The sequence below is a fragment of the Streptopelia decaocto genome, assembly GCF_964273445.1.
Source record: "Streptopelia decaocto genome assembly, contig: HAP1_SCAFFOLD_2240, whole genome shotgun sequence".
Classification (NCBI taxonomy): Eukaryota; Metazoa; Chordata; class Aves; order Columbiformes; family Columbidae; genus Streptopelia; species Streptopelia decaocto.
Window position 1 is genome coordinate 1,258 of NW_028115607.1, and position 16,618 is coordinate 17,875.

At 61.1% G+C, this 16,618-nt stretch overlaps 1 protein-coding gene across 1 annotated transcript; it reads left to right on the forward strand.

The window, feature by feature from the left end:
- Positions 1-1,414: 1,414 nt before the first annotated feature.
- Positions 1,415-15,804, forward strand: LOC309452695 (glutamate receptor ionotropic, kainate 5-like; the record flags this gene model as incomplete). The annotated part of the gene is given in 15 exon segments (XM_082077346.1): positions 1,415-1,455; positions 3,428-3,525; positions 4,857-4,893; positions 4,896-5,021; positions 7,230-7,408; positions 7,504-7,557; positions 8,313-8,468; positions 10,389-10,544; positions 11,249-11,353; positions 11,574-11,681; positions 13,432-13,620; positions 14,231-14,344; positions 14,426-14,535; positions 15,384-15,560; positions 15,639-15,804. Coding segments are annotated over 15 exon segments (1,776 nt in total), but the record flags the coding sequence as incomplete, so codon positions are not given.
- Positions 15,805-16,618: the final 814 nt, after the last annotated feature.

Below are 16,618 nucleotides of genomic sequence, written 5' to 3' on the forward strand. Positions count from 1 at the left end.
GGATTATGGGGGGATATGGGGACAGGGGGGGACATGGGGATATGGGGGGTATGGGGGGGACATGGCGGGACAGAGGGACATGGGGACATGGGGGACATGGGGGACATGGGGGGGACATGGGGATGGGGGGGACATGGGGGGACATGGGGAGGCATGGGGACATGGGGGGACATGGGGATGGGGGGACATGGGGGGACATGGGGATGGGGGGGACATGGGGGGACATGGGGAGGCATGGGGAAATGGGGGGGACATGGGGATGGGGGGACATGGGGGGACATGGGGAACATGGGGGACATGGGGAACATGGGGGGACATGGATATGGGGGGACATGGGGGGACATGGGGAACATGGGGGACATGGGGAACATGGGGGACATGGGATATGGGGGGACATGGGGGGACATGGGGAGGCATGGGGAAATGGGGGGACATGGGGATGGGGGGGACATGGGGGACATGGGCACATGGGGGGGATATGGGGACAATGGGGGAACATGGGGGGACATGGGATATGGGGGGACATGGGGGGATATGGGGGGGTCACAGGGGGACATGGGGACAGGGGATTATGGGGGGACATGGGGGGACATGGGGGGGTGCGGGGGGTCACTGCCGTCCCTTCCCCCCCCCAGCCGCCATCCTGGACGAGGGCGGCCCGTGCGGGGGGGGGCAGCGGCTGGGGGGCACAGGGTGACATGGGGGGACATGGGGGGACATGGGGGGACATGGGAACATGGGGGGACATGGGGGGGTCCGGGGGCGGTCTGTGACGTCATTTCCCCCCCCCCCCCCCAGCGGCCATCCTGGACGAGGGCGGCCCCGTGCGGGGGGGGCAGCGGCTGGCGCTGGCGCTGGCGCGGAGCAGCTCAACGGGCTCCTGGGGGCCCTGGGTTCGAGTCCCCGGCCCCGCCTGGAGGTGGAGGTGTTCGAATTGGGGGGGACAGCCAGTACGAGAGCACGGCCATCAGTGAGTGACACTGGGGATACTGGGGTGTTCGAATTGGGGGGGGACAGCCAGTACGAGAGCACGGCCAGCAGTGAGTGATACTGGGGATACTGGGGTGTTCGAATTGGGGGGACAGCCAGTACGAGAGCACGGCCAGCAGTGAGTGATACTGGGGATACTGGGTGTTCGAATTGGGGGGGGACAGCCAGTACGAGAGCACGGCCATCAGTGAGTGATACTGGGGATACTGGGGTGTTCGAATTGGGGGGGGACAGCCAGTACGAGAGCACGGCCATCAGTGAGTGACACTGGGGATACTGGGGTGTTCGAATTGGGGGGGGACAGCCAGTACGAGAGCACGGCCAGCAGTGAGTGATACTGGGGATACTGGGGTGTTCGAATTGGGGGGACAGCCAGTACGAGAGCACGGCCAGCAGTGAGTGATACTGGGGATACTGGGGTGTTCGAATTGGGGGGGGACAGCCAGTACGAGAGCACGGCCATCAGTGAGTGATACTGGGGATACTGGGGTGTTCGAATTGGGGGGGGACAGCCAGTACGAGAGCACGGCCAGCAGTGAGTGATACTGGGGATACTGGGGATACTGGGGTGTTCGAATTGGGGGGGACAGCCAGTACGAGAGCACGGCCAGCAGTGAGTGATACTGGGGATACTGGGGATACTGGGGATACTGGGTGTACTGATTATAGTGGTTATAATGGGGTACTGGTTTGTACTGGTTATACTGGGGGCTGCAGCGGGACAGCCAGTATGGGGCTGTCCTGGGCACTGGGATGAACTGGGATGGATTGGGATGGATCGGGGGCACTGGGATGGACTGGGATGGATTGGGATGGATTGGGGGGGCACTGGGATGAACTGGGATGGATTGGGGGGCACTGGGATGAACTGGGATGGACTGGGATGGATTGGGGGGGCACTGGGATGAACTGGGATGGATTGGGGGGGCACTGGGATGGACTGGGATGGATTGGGATGGATTGGGGGGGCACTGGGATGAACTGGGATGGACTGGGATGGATTGGAATGGATTGGGGGGCACTGGGATGAACTGGGATGGATTGGAATGGATTGGGGGGGGCACTGGGATGAACTGGGATGGACTGGGATGGACTGGGATGGACTGGGATGGACTGGGATGGATTGGGGGGGCACTGGGGGGCACTGGGATGGACTGGGGTGGACTGGGATGGATTGGGGGGGCACTGGGATGAACTGGGATGAACTGGGATGGATTGGGGGGGCACTGGGATGGACTGGGATGGACTGGGATGGATTGGGGGGGCACTGGGATGAACTGGGATGGACTGGGATGGATTGGAATGGATTGGGGGGGCACTGGGATGAACTGGGATGGACTGGGATGGATTGGGGGGGCACTGGGATGAACTGGGATGGACTGGGATGGATTGGAATGGATTGGGGGCACTGGGATGAACTGGGATGGATTGGAGGGTCAGTGGGGGGGGTCACTGGTCTGAGCTGGTCCATACTGGTCTGAACTGGTCCGTACTGGTTCAGTGTGCCAGGTGCTGCCCCGGGGGGGTTCTGTCTGTCCTGGGTCACTGGTCCGTACTGGTCCATACTGGTCTATACTGGTCCATACTGGTCTGAACTGGTCCGTACTGGTTCAGTGTGCCAGGTGCTGCCCCGGGGGGTTCTGTCTGTCCTGGGTCACTGGTCTGAACTGGTCCATACTGGTCTGTACTGGTCCATACTGGTCTGAACTGGTCCGTACTGGTCTGAACTGGTCCGTACTGGTTCAGTGTGCCAGGTGCTGCCCCGGGGGTTCTGTCTGTCCTGGGTCACTGGTCTGAACTGGTCCATGCTGGTCTGTACTGGTCCATACTGGTCTGTACTGATCCATACTGGTCTGTACTGGTCCATACTGGTCTGAACTGGTCTGTACTGGTCCGTACTGGTCTGTACTGGTCCATACTGGTCTGAACTGGTCTGTACTGGTCCATACTGGTCTGTACTGATCCATACTGGTCTGTACTGGTCCATACTGGTCTGAACTGGTCTGTACTGGTCCGTACTGGTCTGTACTGGTCCATACTGGTCTGAACTGGTCCGTACTGGTCTGAACTGGTCCGTACTGGTCTGAACTGGTCTGTACTGGTCTGAACTGGTCCGTACTGGTCCATACTGGTCTGTACTGGTCCATACTGGTCTGAACTGGTCCGTACTGGTCCATACTGGTCTGAACTGGTCCGTACTGGTCTGTACTGGTCCATACTGGACTGAACTGGTCCGTACTGGTCTATACTGGTCCATACTGGTCTGTACTGGTCTGAACTGGTCCATACTGGTCTGTACTGATCCATACTGGTCTGAACTGGTCCATACTGGTCTGTACTGGTCCGTACTGGTCCGTACTGGTCTGTACTGGTCTATACTGGTCCGTACTGGTCTATACTGGTCCATACTGGTCTGAACTGGTCCGTACTGGTTCAGTGTGCCAGGTGCTGCCCCGGGGGGTTCTGTCTGTCCTGGGTCCGGCCGCCAGTCCGGCCGCAGCCGCCACCGTCAGCCACATCTGCGGGGACAAGGAGGTGAGGACCCCAAAACTGGGACCCCCCAAAACACCCCGGGGACCCCTGAACCCCCTGGGACCCCCTGGGAACCCCCTGAACCCCCTGAACCCCCTTGGGAAACCCTGGGAACCCCCAAACTCCCTGAACAACCTGGGACCCCCCTGAACCCCCTGGGAACCCCCAAACCCCCTGAACCCCCCAGAGACCCCAAACAGGGACCCAGGGACCCCTGAACCCCCCAAACTCCCTGAACCTCCTGGGACCCCCCAAACCCCCTGAACCCCCCAGGACACCCTGGGACCCCAAAACAGGGACCCCAAAACAGGGACCCCAAACCCCTGAAACCCCTGGGACCCCCTGAACCCCCCAGGGACCCCAAAACAGGGACCTCGGGGACCCCCCTGAACCCCCCAAACCCCCTGGGAACCACCCAGACCCACTGAACCCCCCAAATCCCCTGGGACCCCCTGAACCCCCCAAACTCACTGAACAACCTGGGAACCCTCTGAACCTCCTGGGACCCCCCCAGACCCCCTGGGAACACCCCAGACCCACTGAACCCCCTGGGAACCCCAAAACCCTTGGGACCTGTGAACCCCCTGAACCCCCCAGAACACCCTGGGACCCCAAAACAGGGACCCTGGGACCCCTAAAAACCCCCTGGGAACCCCCCAGACCCCCTGGGACCCCAAAACAAGGACCTGGGGACTCCTTAACCCCCTGTGGACCCCCTAAACCCCCTGGGAACTCCCCAGACCCCCTGGGACCCCAAAACAGGGACTCTGGGACCCCTGAGCACCCCAGGGACCCCCTGGGCACCCCCAGACCCTCCTGGGACCCCCCTGACCCCCATGACCCCCCCTGACCCCCCGTGACCCCCCTGACCCCTGACCCTTATGACCCCCCATGACCCCTTGACCCCCCCCGCCCCCCCCGCCCCCCCAGATCCCGCACATCAAGGTGGGCCCCGAGGACGCCCCCCACCCCCCTGACCCCTGTGACCCCCCTGACCCCCCTGACCCCCCATGACCCCCCCCGCCCCCCTGACCCCCGTGACCCCCGTGACCCCCCGTGACCCCCAGATCCCGCACATCAAGGTGGGCCCCGAGACGCCCCCCACCCCCCTGACCCCCCCGAGCCCCCTGACCCCCCCTGACCCCCTGACCCCCCCGCCCCCCCTGACCCTGTGACCCCCTGACCCCCCTGACCCCCCATGACCCCCCCGCCCCCCCTGCCCCCCCTGACCCCCCCCTGACCCCCCCTGACCCCCCAGATCCCGCACATCAAGGTGGGCCCCGAGGACGCCCCCCGCCCCCCCCTGACCCCCCTGACCCCTGTGACCCCCCCAGATCCCGCACATCAAGGTGGGCCCCGAGGACGCCCCCCGCCCCCCCTGCTGCGCTTCGCCGCCCTCAGCCTGTTCCCCAGCAACGAGGACGTGAGCGGCGCCGTGGGGGGGCTGCTGCGCCGCCTGCACAGCCCCCCCGCCGCCCTCATCTGCGCCAGGCCCGAGTGTAGGGGGGGGCATGGGGGGGGCCTGGGGGGGTCATTGGGGGGGTATTGGGGGTCATTGGGGGGGTTACATGGGGGTTATGGGGGGGCTTATGGGGGTTATGGGGGTCATTGGGGGGGTTACATGGGGGTTATGGGGGTTATGGGGGTTATGGGGGTTCTTGGGGGGCTGCTGCGCCGCCTGCACAGCCCCCCCGCCGCCCTCATCTGCGCCAGGCCCGAGTGTAGGGGGGGGCACGGGGGGGGTCTGGGGGGGTCTTTGTGGGGGTTTATGGGGGGTCATGGGGGGTCATTGGGGGGGTTATGGGAGTCATTGGGGGAGGCTTTGGGGGGGTTATAGGGGGTTATGGGGGGTCATTGGGGGGGATATGGGGGGGTATTGGGGATCATTGGGGGGTCATTGGGTGTCATTGGGGGGCTATTGGGGGTTATGGGGGGTCATTGGGTGTCATTGGGGGGCTATTGGGGGTTATGGGGGGTCATTGGGGGGATATGGGGGGGTATTGGGGATCATTGGGGGGTCATTGGGTGTCATTGGGGGGGTTATTGGGGGTTATGGGGGTCATTGGGGGGATATGGGGGGGTATTGGGGATCATTGGGGGGTCATTGGGGGGCTATTGGGGGTTATGGGGGGTTATGGGGGGTCATTGGGGGGGTTTATGGGGGTCCTGGGGGGGGCATTGGGTGGTTTATTGGGGGTTATGGGGGTTCTTGGGGGGCTGCTGCGCCGCCTGCACAGCCCCCCCGCCGCCCTCATCTGCGCACGGCCCGAGTGTAGGGGGGGGCATGGGGGGGGTCTGGGGGGGCCATTGGGGGGGTATTGGGTGGGTTATGGGGGGTAATTGGGGGTCATTGGGGGTCATGGGGGGGGCATTGGGTGGTTTATTGGGGGTATTGGGGGTCATTGGGGGTCATTGGGGGGGTATTGGGGGTCATTGGGGGTTTATGGGGGGTTATTGGAGGGGTATTTGGGGATGGGGGGGGTATTGGGGATCATTGGCGGTCATTGGGGGGGGTTATTGGGGGTTATGGGGGGATATGGGGGGGTATTGGGGATCATTGGGGGTCATTGGGGGGGTTTATGGGGGTTATGGGGGGTCATTGGGGGGGTTTATGCGGTTATGGGGGGTCATTGCGGGGGTATTGGGGGTTATGGGGGGTTATTGGGGGTCATTGGGGGTTATAGGGGGGTTATTGGGGGGTTATTGGGGGTTATAGGGGGTCATGGAGGGTCATTGGGGGTCATTGGGGGGGTTATTGGGGGGTTATGGTGCTCATTGGGGGTTATTGGGGGGGTATTGGGGGTTATTGGGGGGGTTATTGGGGGGTTATAGGGGTTATTGGGGGGTTATGATGCTCATTGGGGGTCATTGGGGGAGGTATTGGGGGTCGTTAGGGGGTTTACGGGGGGTTATTGGAGGGGTATTGGGGGATAAGGGGGAGTATTTGGGATCATTGGGGGTCATTGGGGGGGTATTGGGGATCATTGGGGGTCATTGGGGGGTTATTGGGGATCATTGGGGGTCATTGGGGGGGTATTGGGGATCATTGGGGGTCATTGGGGGGGTATTGGGGATCATTGGGGGTCATTGGGGGGTTATTGGGGGAGGTATGGGGGGGTTATGGGGGGATATGGTGGGGTTATTGGGGGTCATTGGGGGGTATTGTGGGTTATTGGGGGTTATGGGGGGTCATTGGGGGGTCATTGGGGATCATGGGGGGGTCATTGGATGGTTTATTGGGGGTCATTGGGGGTCATTGGGGGGGTATTGGGGGATATGGGGGGGGTATTGGGGGTCAATCGCCCCCACTGTCCCCAATGTCCCCATCGCCCCCATCGCCCCCAATGTCCCCATTGTCCCCATTGTCCCCATCGCCCCCAATGTCCCCATTGTCCCCATTCCCCCCATTGTCCCCAATGTCCCCAATGACCCAAATGTCCCCATTGTCCCCATTGCCCCCATCGCCCCCATCACCCCCATCGCCCCCATCGCCCCCAATGTCCCCATTGCCCCCATCGCCCCCAATGTCCCCATTGCCCCCATCGCCCCCATTGCCCCCATCGCCCCCATCGCCCCCGTCGTCCCCAATGTCCCCATCGCCCCCATCGTCCCCAATGTCCCCATTGTCCCCATCGCCCCCATCGCCCCCATCGCCCCCACTGCCCCCACTGCCCCCAGTGTCCCCAGTGTCCCCATGGTGTCCCCAGGCCTCCTGCGGCTGGAGGAGCTGGTGCGGGGGTTCCTGATCTCGCGGGAGACGCTGTCGGTGCGGGTGCTGGAGGGGGCGCAGGACCCCACCCCCCTGCTCAAGGAGATCCGCGACGACAAGGTCCCCGTCATCGTCATCGACGCCAACGCCTCGGTGGCGCGGCTGGTGCTCAGCAAGGTGGGGACTTGGGGGGCTGGGGATGTGGGGCTGGGGGTTGGGGGGCTGGGGGCTGTGGGGCCGCTATGGGGCAGACCCCCCTGTTTGCCCCCCAGGCCGCTGAGCTGGGCATGACCTCGGCCTTCTACAAGTACATCCTGACCACCATGGTGAGTCCTGACCCCCACTGACCCCCCATTGATCCCCATTGACCCCCCTTGACCCCCATTGACCCCCCATTGATCCCCATTGACCCCCATTGATCCCCATTGACCCCCGTTGACCCCCATTGATCCCCCTTGACCCCCCTTGACCCCCCTTGACCCTCGTTGACCCCCATTGATTCCCATTGACCCCCACTGACCTTCATTGACCCCTGTTGACCTTCATTGACCCCCATTGATCCCTGTTGACCTTCATTGACCCCCATTGACTTGCGTTGACCCCCGTTGACTCCCATTGACCCCTGTTGACCTTCATTGACCCCATTGACCCCTGTTGACTCACGTTGACCCCTGTTGACTCCCATTGACCCACCACTGACCCCACTACCCCCATTGCCCTCTATTGACCCCCATTGACCCACATTGACCCCCATTGACAACCACTGACCCCCGTTGACCCCCATTGCCCCCCATTGCCCCCCATTGACCCCTGTTGACCTTCATTGACCCCCATTGACTCACGTTGACCCCCGTTGACCCCCATTGATTCCCATCGACCCCCATTGATCCCCGTTGACCCCTGTTGACCCCATTGACCCCATTGATCCCCATTGACCCCATTGATCCCCATTGACCCCTTTGACTCCTATTGATTCCCATTGACCCCCGTTGACCCCCATTGACCCCCATTGACCCCCATTGACTCTTGTTGACCCCCACTGACCCCCACTGCCCCTTGACCCCCCCTGTGCCCCCCCCAGGACTTCCCGCTGCTGCGCCTGGGGGGCGACGCCCCCCGCTCGGTCCTGGGCTTCTCCATGTTCAACACCAGCCATCGCTTCTACCCCGAGTTCGTGCGCAGCCTCAACATGTCGTGGCGCGAGAGCTGCGAGCGCGGCCCCTACCCCGGCCCTGCGGTGAGGGGGGGACCCCGAGACCCCCACGGGGACCCCGAAACGGGGGGGGGACCCACAAACCCCGGGAGGGGCCCAAAAACCCAATGGGAATCCAATGGGGGGCCCAAAAGCTTCAGGGAACCCAACGAGCTTGGGGGGAACTCGATGGTCTTGGGGGGAACCCAACGATCTTGGGGGGAACTCGATGATCTTGGGGGGAACTCAATGATCTTGGGGGGAACTCAGTGATCTTGGGGGGAATTAAGGGGTCTTGGGGGGAACTCAATGATCTTGGGGGGAACTCAACGATCTTGGGGGGAATTGGGGGGTCTTGGGGGGAACTCGATCTTGGGGGGAACTCAATGATCTTGGGGGAACCCAACGATCTTGGGGGGAACTCAATGATCTTGGGGAAAACCCAATGATGTTGGGGAGAACCCAACGATCTTGGGGGGAACTCAATGATCTTGGGGGGAAATCAATGATCTTGGGGGAATCCCATGATCTTGGGGGAACCCAATGATCTTGGGGGGAACTCGATCTTGGGGGGAACTCAACGATCTTGGGGGGATCTGGGGGTCTTGTGGGGGATCTGGGGGCCTTGGGGGGGAACCAAGGACTAGGGGGGACAGGGAGGGACCCCAGAAGTCAAGTGGGACCCTGAAATATGGGGGAGGACCCTTAAAAATGTTGGGGGACCTCAAAAATGAATGGGAACCCAATGGGGAACTCAGTGATCTGGGGGGGACTCAACGATCTTGGGGGGAATCCAATGGTCCTTTGGGTCAACTCAACGATCTTGGGGGGACTCAACGATCTTGGGGGGAATCCAATGGTCCTTTGGGGCAACTCCATGATCCTGGGGGCAACTCCACGATCTTGGGGGCAACTCAATGATCTTGGGGGGATCTCAATGATCTTGGGTCAACCCAACGACTCTTTGGGTCAACCCAACGATCCTTTGGGGCAACTCAACAGACTTGGGGGCAACTCAACGATCTTTTGGGTCAACCCAACGACCCTTTGGGTCAACTCAACGATCTTGGGGGGAACTCAATGGTCTTCGGGGAACCCAATGACCCTTTGGGTCAACCCAACGACCCTTTGGGTCAACTCAACGACCCTTTGGGTCAACTCAACGACCCTTTGGGTCAACCCAACGATCCTTTGGGTCAACCCAACGACCCTTTGGGTCAACCCAACGATCCTTTGGGTCAACCCAACGACCCTTTGGGTCAACCCAACGATCTTTTGGGTCAACCCAACGACCCTTTGGGTCAACCCAACGACCTTTGGGTCAACCCAACGAGCCTTTGGGTCAACTCAACGGTCTTTTGTGTCAACTCAACGATCTTGGGGGCAACTCAACAGACTTGGGGGCAACTGAATGATCTTGGGGGGAACTCAATGATCTTGGGTCAACCCAACGATCTTTTGGGTCAACCCAACGATCCTTTGGGGCAACTCAATGATCTTTTGGGGCAACTCAATGATCTTGGGGTGTAACTCAATGGTCTTGTTCCCCAACTCAACGATCTTGGGGGCAACTCAATGGTCTTGTTCCCCAACTCAATGTTCTTGGGTCAACTCAATGATCCTTTGGGTCAACCCAACAATCCTTTGGGTCAACCCAACGATCTTTTGGGTCAACCCAACGATCTTTTGGGTCAACCCAATGATCTTTTGGGGCAACTCAACGATCTTGGGGGCAACTCAACGATCTTGGGAGGAACTCAACGATCTTGGGTCAACCCAACGACCCTTTGGTTCAACTCAACAACCCTTTGGGTCAACCCAACGATCTTTTGGGTCAACTCAACAACCCTTTGGGTCAACCCAACGACCCTTTGGGTCAACCCAACGATCTTTGGGGTCAACTCAATGACCCTTTGGGGCGCCCCCCGGCCCGTTGGGGGTGACGGGCTGTCTGTCTGTCCGCAGCTGTCGGCCGCGCTGCTGTTCGACGCGCTGCACGTGGTGGTCGGCGCCGTGCGCGAGCTGAACCGCAGCCAGGACATCGGGGGCGGGCGCCCCCTGGGCTGCGGGACCCCCGGCATCTGGCCCCACGGCACCAGCCTCATGAACTACCTGCGCATGGTGAGCGCCCCAAAACCCCCCCGGGACCCCAAAACCTGACCCGGGGACCCCAAAACCCACCCGGGACCCCAAAACCCCCCTGGGACCCCAAAACCTGACCTGGAGAACCCAAAACCCCCTGGGGACCCCAAAACCCACCCAGGGACCCCAAAATCTGACCTGGGGACCCCAAAACCCACCCGGGACCCCAAAATCTGACCCGGGGACCCCAAACCTCCATGGGACCCCAAAACCCACCCGGGACCCCAAAACCTGACCCGGGGACCCCAGTACCCCCCTGGGCACCCCAAAACCCACCCGGGACCCCAAAACCTGACCCGGGGACCCCAAAACCCCTGGGGACCCCAAACCTGCATGGGACCCCATAACCCACCCGGGACCCCAAAATCTGACCTGGGGACCCCAAAACCCCCCTGAGACCCCAAAACCCACCTGGGGATCCCAAAGAGCCCCAGGGACCCCAAAATCTGACCCGGGGACCCCAAATACCCCAAGGACCCCAAAACCTCCATGGGACCCCCCAACCACCCCCAAACATGCCAAAACCCTCCTCCGGGGACCTCAAAGACTCTGGGGACCCCAAAACCCCTCCTGGGGGTCCTGGATTGTTCTGGGGACCCCAAAACCCTCCCCTGGGGGTCCCCAAGACCCTCCTGGGGGGGACCCCCCGGGTTTTGGGGTGCTCAGGTTTTGGGGTCCTGCAGGTGGAGTACGAGGGGCTGACGGGGCGTGTGGAGTTCAACAGCAAAGGGCAGCGAACCAACTACAGCCTGAGCGTGCTGGAGGCCGGGCGGGACGGCAGCCGGCAGGTCCGCCCCATAGCGCCCCATAGCTGCCCCATAGCGCCCCAAAAATGACCCACATCGCCCCCCAAAATCACCCACATCTGCCCCATAACTGCCCTAAATCCCAAACCATCTGTGCCCTGCATGGCATCCTCCCCATTGCACCCACCCTCTGCCCCATGGCTGCCCCATAGCTGCCCCACGGCTGCCCCACGGCTGCCCCACACCTGCCGTGTCCCCCCAGGTGGGCGTGTGGTTCTCCAACCACACCCTGGCCATGGACTCCACCACCTTGGCCTTCAACGCCTCGGCCAGCCTGGCCAACCGGACCCTCATCGTCACCACCATCCTGGTGAGTCCCCAGCGGGGTCCCCTTGGGGGTCCCCATGGGGGGGTCACCATGGGGGGGGTCACCATTGGGGTCATCTTGGGGTCGCCTTGGGTTCCCGTTGGGTTGTCCCCATCCCCATTGGGTTCCCATTGGGTTCCATTGGCTTCCCTTTGGGTTCCGTTGAGTTCCATTGGTTCCCATTGGGTCCCGTTGGGTTCCGTTGAGTTTCGTTGGGTTCTATTTGGTTCCATTGAGTTCTGTTGGGTTCCCGTTGAGTTCCATTGGGTTCCCGTTGACTTCCATTGGGTTCTGTTGGGTCTCCATTGGGTTCCATTGAGTTCCATTGAGTTCCGTTGGGTTCCCGTTGGGTCCCATTGAGTTCCCGTTAGGTCCCATTGGGTCCTGTTGGTTTTATTGGTTCCCATTGAGTTCTGTTGGGTCCCGTTGAGTTCCGTTGAAGAGTTCCATTGGGTTCCGCTGGGTCTCCATTGGTTCCCGTTGGGTTCCATTGGGTTTCATTGAGTTCCGTTGAGTTTCGTTGGGTTCTATTTGGTTCCATTGAGTTCTGTTGGGTTCCCGTTGAGTTCCATTGGGTTCCCGTTGACTTCCATTGGGTTCTGTTGGGTCTCCATTGGGTTCCGTTGAGTTCCATTGAGTTCCGTTGCGTTCCCATTGGGTCCCATTGAGTTCCCGTTAGGTCCCATTGGGTCCTGTTGGTTTTATTGGTTCCCATTGAGTTCTGTTGGGTCTCGTTGGGTCCCGTTGAGTTCCATTGAAGAGTTCCATTGGGTTCCGTTTGGTCTCCATTGGTTCCCGTTGGGTTCCATTGGGTTTCATTGAGTTCCGTTGAGTTCTGCTGGGTTCCATTGAGTTCCATTGGTTCCCGTTGGGTTCTGTTGAGTTCCGTTGGGTTCCCGTTGGGTCTCCATTGGGTTCCCATTGGGTTCCTGTTGGGTTCCATTGGGTTCCGTTGAGTTCCATTGAGTTCTGTTGAGTTCCGTTGGGTCCCATTGAGTTCTGTTAGGTTCCATTGGTTCCCGTTGGGTTCCGTTGGGTCCCGTTGAGTTCCTGTTTGGTCTCCATTGGTTCCCGTTGGGTTCCATCGGGTTCCATTGAGTTCCATTGAGTTCTGTTGGGTTCCATTGGGTTCCATTGAGCTCCGTTGGGTCCCATTGAGTTCTGTTAGGTTCCATTGGTTCCCGTTGGGTTCCGTTGGGTCCCGTTGAGTTCCTGTTTGGTCTCCATGTGTTCCCGTTGGGTTTCATTGAGTTCCGTTGAGTTCCTGTTTGGTCTCCATTGGTTCCCGTTGGGTTCCATCGGGTTCCATTGAGTTCCATTGAGTTCTGTTGGGTTCCATTGGGTTCCATTGAGCTCCGTTGGGTCCCATTGAGTTCCGTTGAGTTCCTGTTTGGTCTCCATGTGTTCCCGTTGGGTTTCATTGAGTTCCGTTGAGTTCCTGTTTGGTCTCCATTGGTTCCCGTTGGGTTCCATTGGGTTCCGTTGAGTTCCATTGAGTTCTGTTGGGTTCCATTGGTTCCCGTTGGGTTCCGTTGGGTCCCGTTGAGTTCCGTTGAGTTCCTGTTTGGTCTCCATTGGTTCCCGTTGGGTTTCATTGGGTTCTGTTGAGTTCCTGTTTGGTCTCCATTGGTTCCCGTTGGGTTTCATTGGGTTCCCTTGAGTTCCATTGAGTTCTGTTGGGTTCCGTTGAGTCCCATTGGGTTCCTGTTGGGTCCCCATCGGGTCCCCCTGGCTGACCCCCGTGTCCCCCCAGGAGAACCCCTACGTGATGCGCGTGGGGGGCTCCCCGGAGCGCTACGAGGGGTTCTGCGTGGACATGCTGACCGAACTGGCCGCGCTGCTCAACTTCCGCTTCCAGCTGCGCCTGGTGGGGGATGGGCTGTACGGGGCCCCCGAGCCCAACGGCTCCTGGACCGGCATGGTGGGCGAGCTCATCAACCGGGTACGCGCCCAGGATTCGGGGGGTCCTGGGGGGTTTTGGGGGGTCTGGGAGGGGAATGGTGGTCTGGGGTGGGTTCTGGGGGGGTCCTGGGGTTTGTTATGGGGGTTTTGGGGTGTCCTGGGGAAATCTATGGGGTGATTTTGGGGTGATTTATAGGGCGTTTTGGGGTGTCCTGGGGTGGGTTTTGGGGTGTCCCAGGGTGGATTTTGGGGGGTCCAGGGGTGGGTTTCGGGGTGTCCCAGGGTGGGTTTCGGGGGTCCTGGGATGGGTTTTGGGGGGTCCTGGAGTGGATTTTGGGTGTCCCAGGGTGGATTTTGGGGGTCCTGGGGTGGATTTTGGGGTCTCCTGGGGTGGATTTTGAGGTGTACTGGGGTGGATTTGGGGGGTTTTGGGGGGTCCTAGGACGTTTTTGGGGGGTTCTGGGGTGTCCCGGGGTGGGTTTTGGGGTCTCCTGAGGTGGATTTTGGGGCATCTTGGTCTGTTTTTTGGGGCCATTTCTCCCATTTCCCGCCTCTCCCGGATCATCCCACACCCCCTGTGACCTTTGGGGGCATCGGGGGGCTATTGGGGCGCCCTGCGGGGGGGTCACTGGATATCGGGGTCCCCCCAGAAAGCCGACCTGGCCGTGGCCGCCTTCACCATCACGGCCGAGCGCGAGAAGGTCATCGACTTCTCCAAACCCTTCATGACGTTGGGGATCAGCATCCTCTACCGCGTCCACATGGTACCGGGGGGTCCCCAAAACCTGGGGGGGACCCCGGGGGGGGTCCGGGGGGGCGTGACCGATGTGTCCCCCAAATTCCAGGGGCGCCGACCCGGGTATTTCTCCTTCCTGGACCCCTTCTCGCCGGCCGTCTGGTTCTTCATGCTCTTGGCCTACTTGGCCGTCAGCTGCGTCCTCTTCTTGGCCGCGCGGTGAGGGGGGACCCCAAAATACGCCCCCCTGGGGGCACCCCCGGTGCTGCCGGACCCCAAAGACAGAGTTTGGGGGTGCAGGGGGGTCCCAGGGGGGCACTGGTGGGTTTGGAGGGAGCTCCAGGGACATTGTGGTGGGTCCATGATGGGTTTTGGGGTCCTGGTGGGTCCATGATGGGTTTTGGGGTCACCTCGGGGTTCTGTGGACACCTTGGGGTCCTGGTGGGTCCATGATGGGTTTAGGGGTCCCCTCAGCGTTCTGGTGACATTGAGGGGTCCATGATGGGTTTTGGGGTCCTGGTGGGTCCATGATGGGTTTAGGGGTCCCCTCGGTGTTCTGGTGACATTGAGGGGTCCATGATGGGTTTTGGGGTCCTGGTGGGTCCATGATGGGTTTAGGGGTCCCCTCAGCGTTCTGGTGACATTGAGGGGTCCATGATGGGTTTTGGGGTCCTGGTGGGTCCATGATGGGTTTAGGGGTCCCCTCGGTGTTCTGGTGACATTGAGGGGTCCATGATGGGTTTTGGGGTCCTGGAGGGTCCATGATGGGTTTAGGGGTCCCCTCGGGGTTCTGGTGACATTGAGGGGTCCATGATGGGTTTTGGGGTCCTGGTGGGTCCATGATGGGTTTAGGGGTCCCCTCGGCGTTCTGGTGACATTGAGGGGTCCTGGTGGGTCCATGACGGGTTTTGGGGTCCTGGTGGGTCCGTGATGGGTTTAGGGGTCCCCTCAGCGTTCTGGTGACATTGAGGGGTCCATGATGGGTTTTGGGGTCCTGGTGGCTCCATGATGGGTTTAGGGGTCCCCTCAGCGTTCTGGTGACATTGAGGGGTCCCTCCCCCCCCCAGCCTGAGCCCCTACGAGTGGTACCACCCGCACCCGTGGCCGCGCGAGCAGCAGCGCCCCCTGCTGGAGAACCAGTTCACGCTGGGGACCAGCCTGTGGCTGCCGGTGGGCGGGTTCCTGCAGCAGGGCTCCGAGGTGCTGCCCCGCGCGCTCTCCACGCGCTGCGTCAGCGGCGTCTGGTGAGACCGGGGGGGGCGGGACGGGGGGGTCCCCGTCGGGGTGACCCCCCCTGACCACCCCGTGGGGCGCCGGGGCAGGTGGGCGTTCACGCTCATCATCATCTCGTCGTACACGGCCAACCTGGCGGCGTTCCTGACGGTGCAGCGCATGGAGGTGCCCGTGGAGTCGGCCGACGACCTGGCCGACCAGACCAACATCGAGTACGGGACCATCCACGCCGGCTCCACCATGACCTTCTTCCAGGTGGGGGGGACGGGGGGGGTGGGGGGGGTGGGGGGGTGGGGGAATGGGGGGGGGTGGGGAAGGTGTGGGGTGTGCTGCCCCACAAGCAACCAACACAACACAATGCAACTGGGGGCAACTCAACCCAACCAACCCAACACAACCTGGGTCAACCCAACCAAGTCAACCCAACCCAACGTGGGTCAACCCAACCCAACCAACTCAACCCAACCCAACGTGGGTCAACCCAACCCAACCAACTCAACCCAACCCAACCTGGGTCAACTCAACCCAACCCAACCTGTGTCAACCCAACCCAACCAACTCAACCCAACCCAGTGTGGGTCAACCCAACCCAACATGGGTCAACCCAACCCAACCAACTCAACCCAACCCAACGTGGGTCAACCCAACCCAACCAACTCAACCCAACCCAACCTGGGTCAACTCAACCCAACCCAACCTGTGTCAACCCAACCCAACCAACTCAACCCAACCCAGTGTGGTCAACCCAACCCAACATGGGTCAACCCCACCCAACCAACTCAACCCAACCCAACCAACTCAACCCAACCCAACCTGGGTCAACTCAACCCAACCCAACCTGTGTCAACCCAACCCAACCAACTCAACCCAACCCAACCCAATGTGGGTCAACCCAACCCAACCTGGGTCAACCCAACCCAACCAACTCAACCCAACCCAACCCAATGTGGGTCAACCCAACCCAACCTGTGTCAACCCAACCCAACCAACTCAACCCAACCCAACTGGGTCAACCCAACCCAACCCAGGTCAACTCAACCCAACCCAACCCAACCCAGGTCAACTCAAC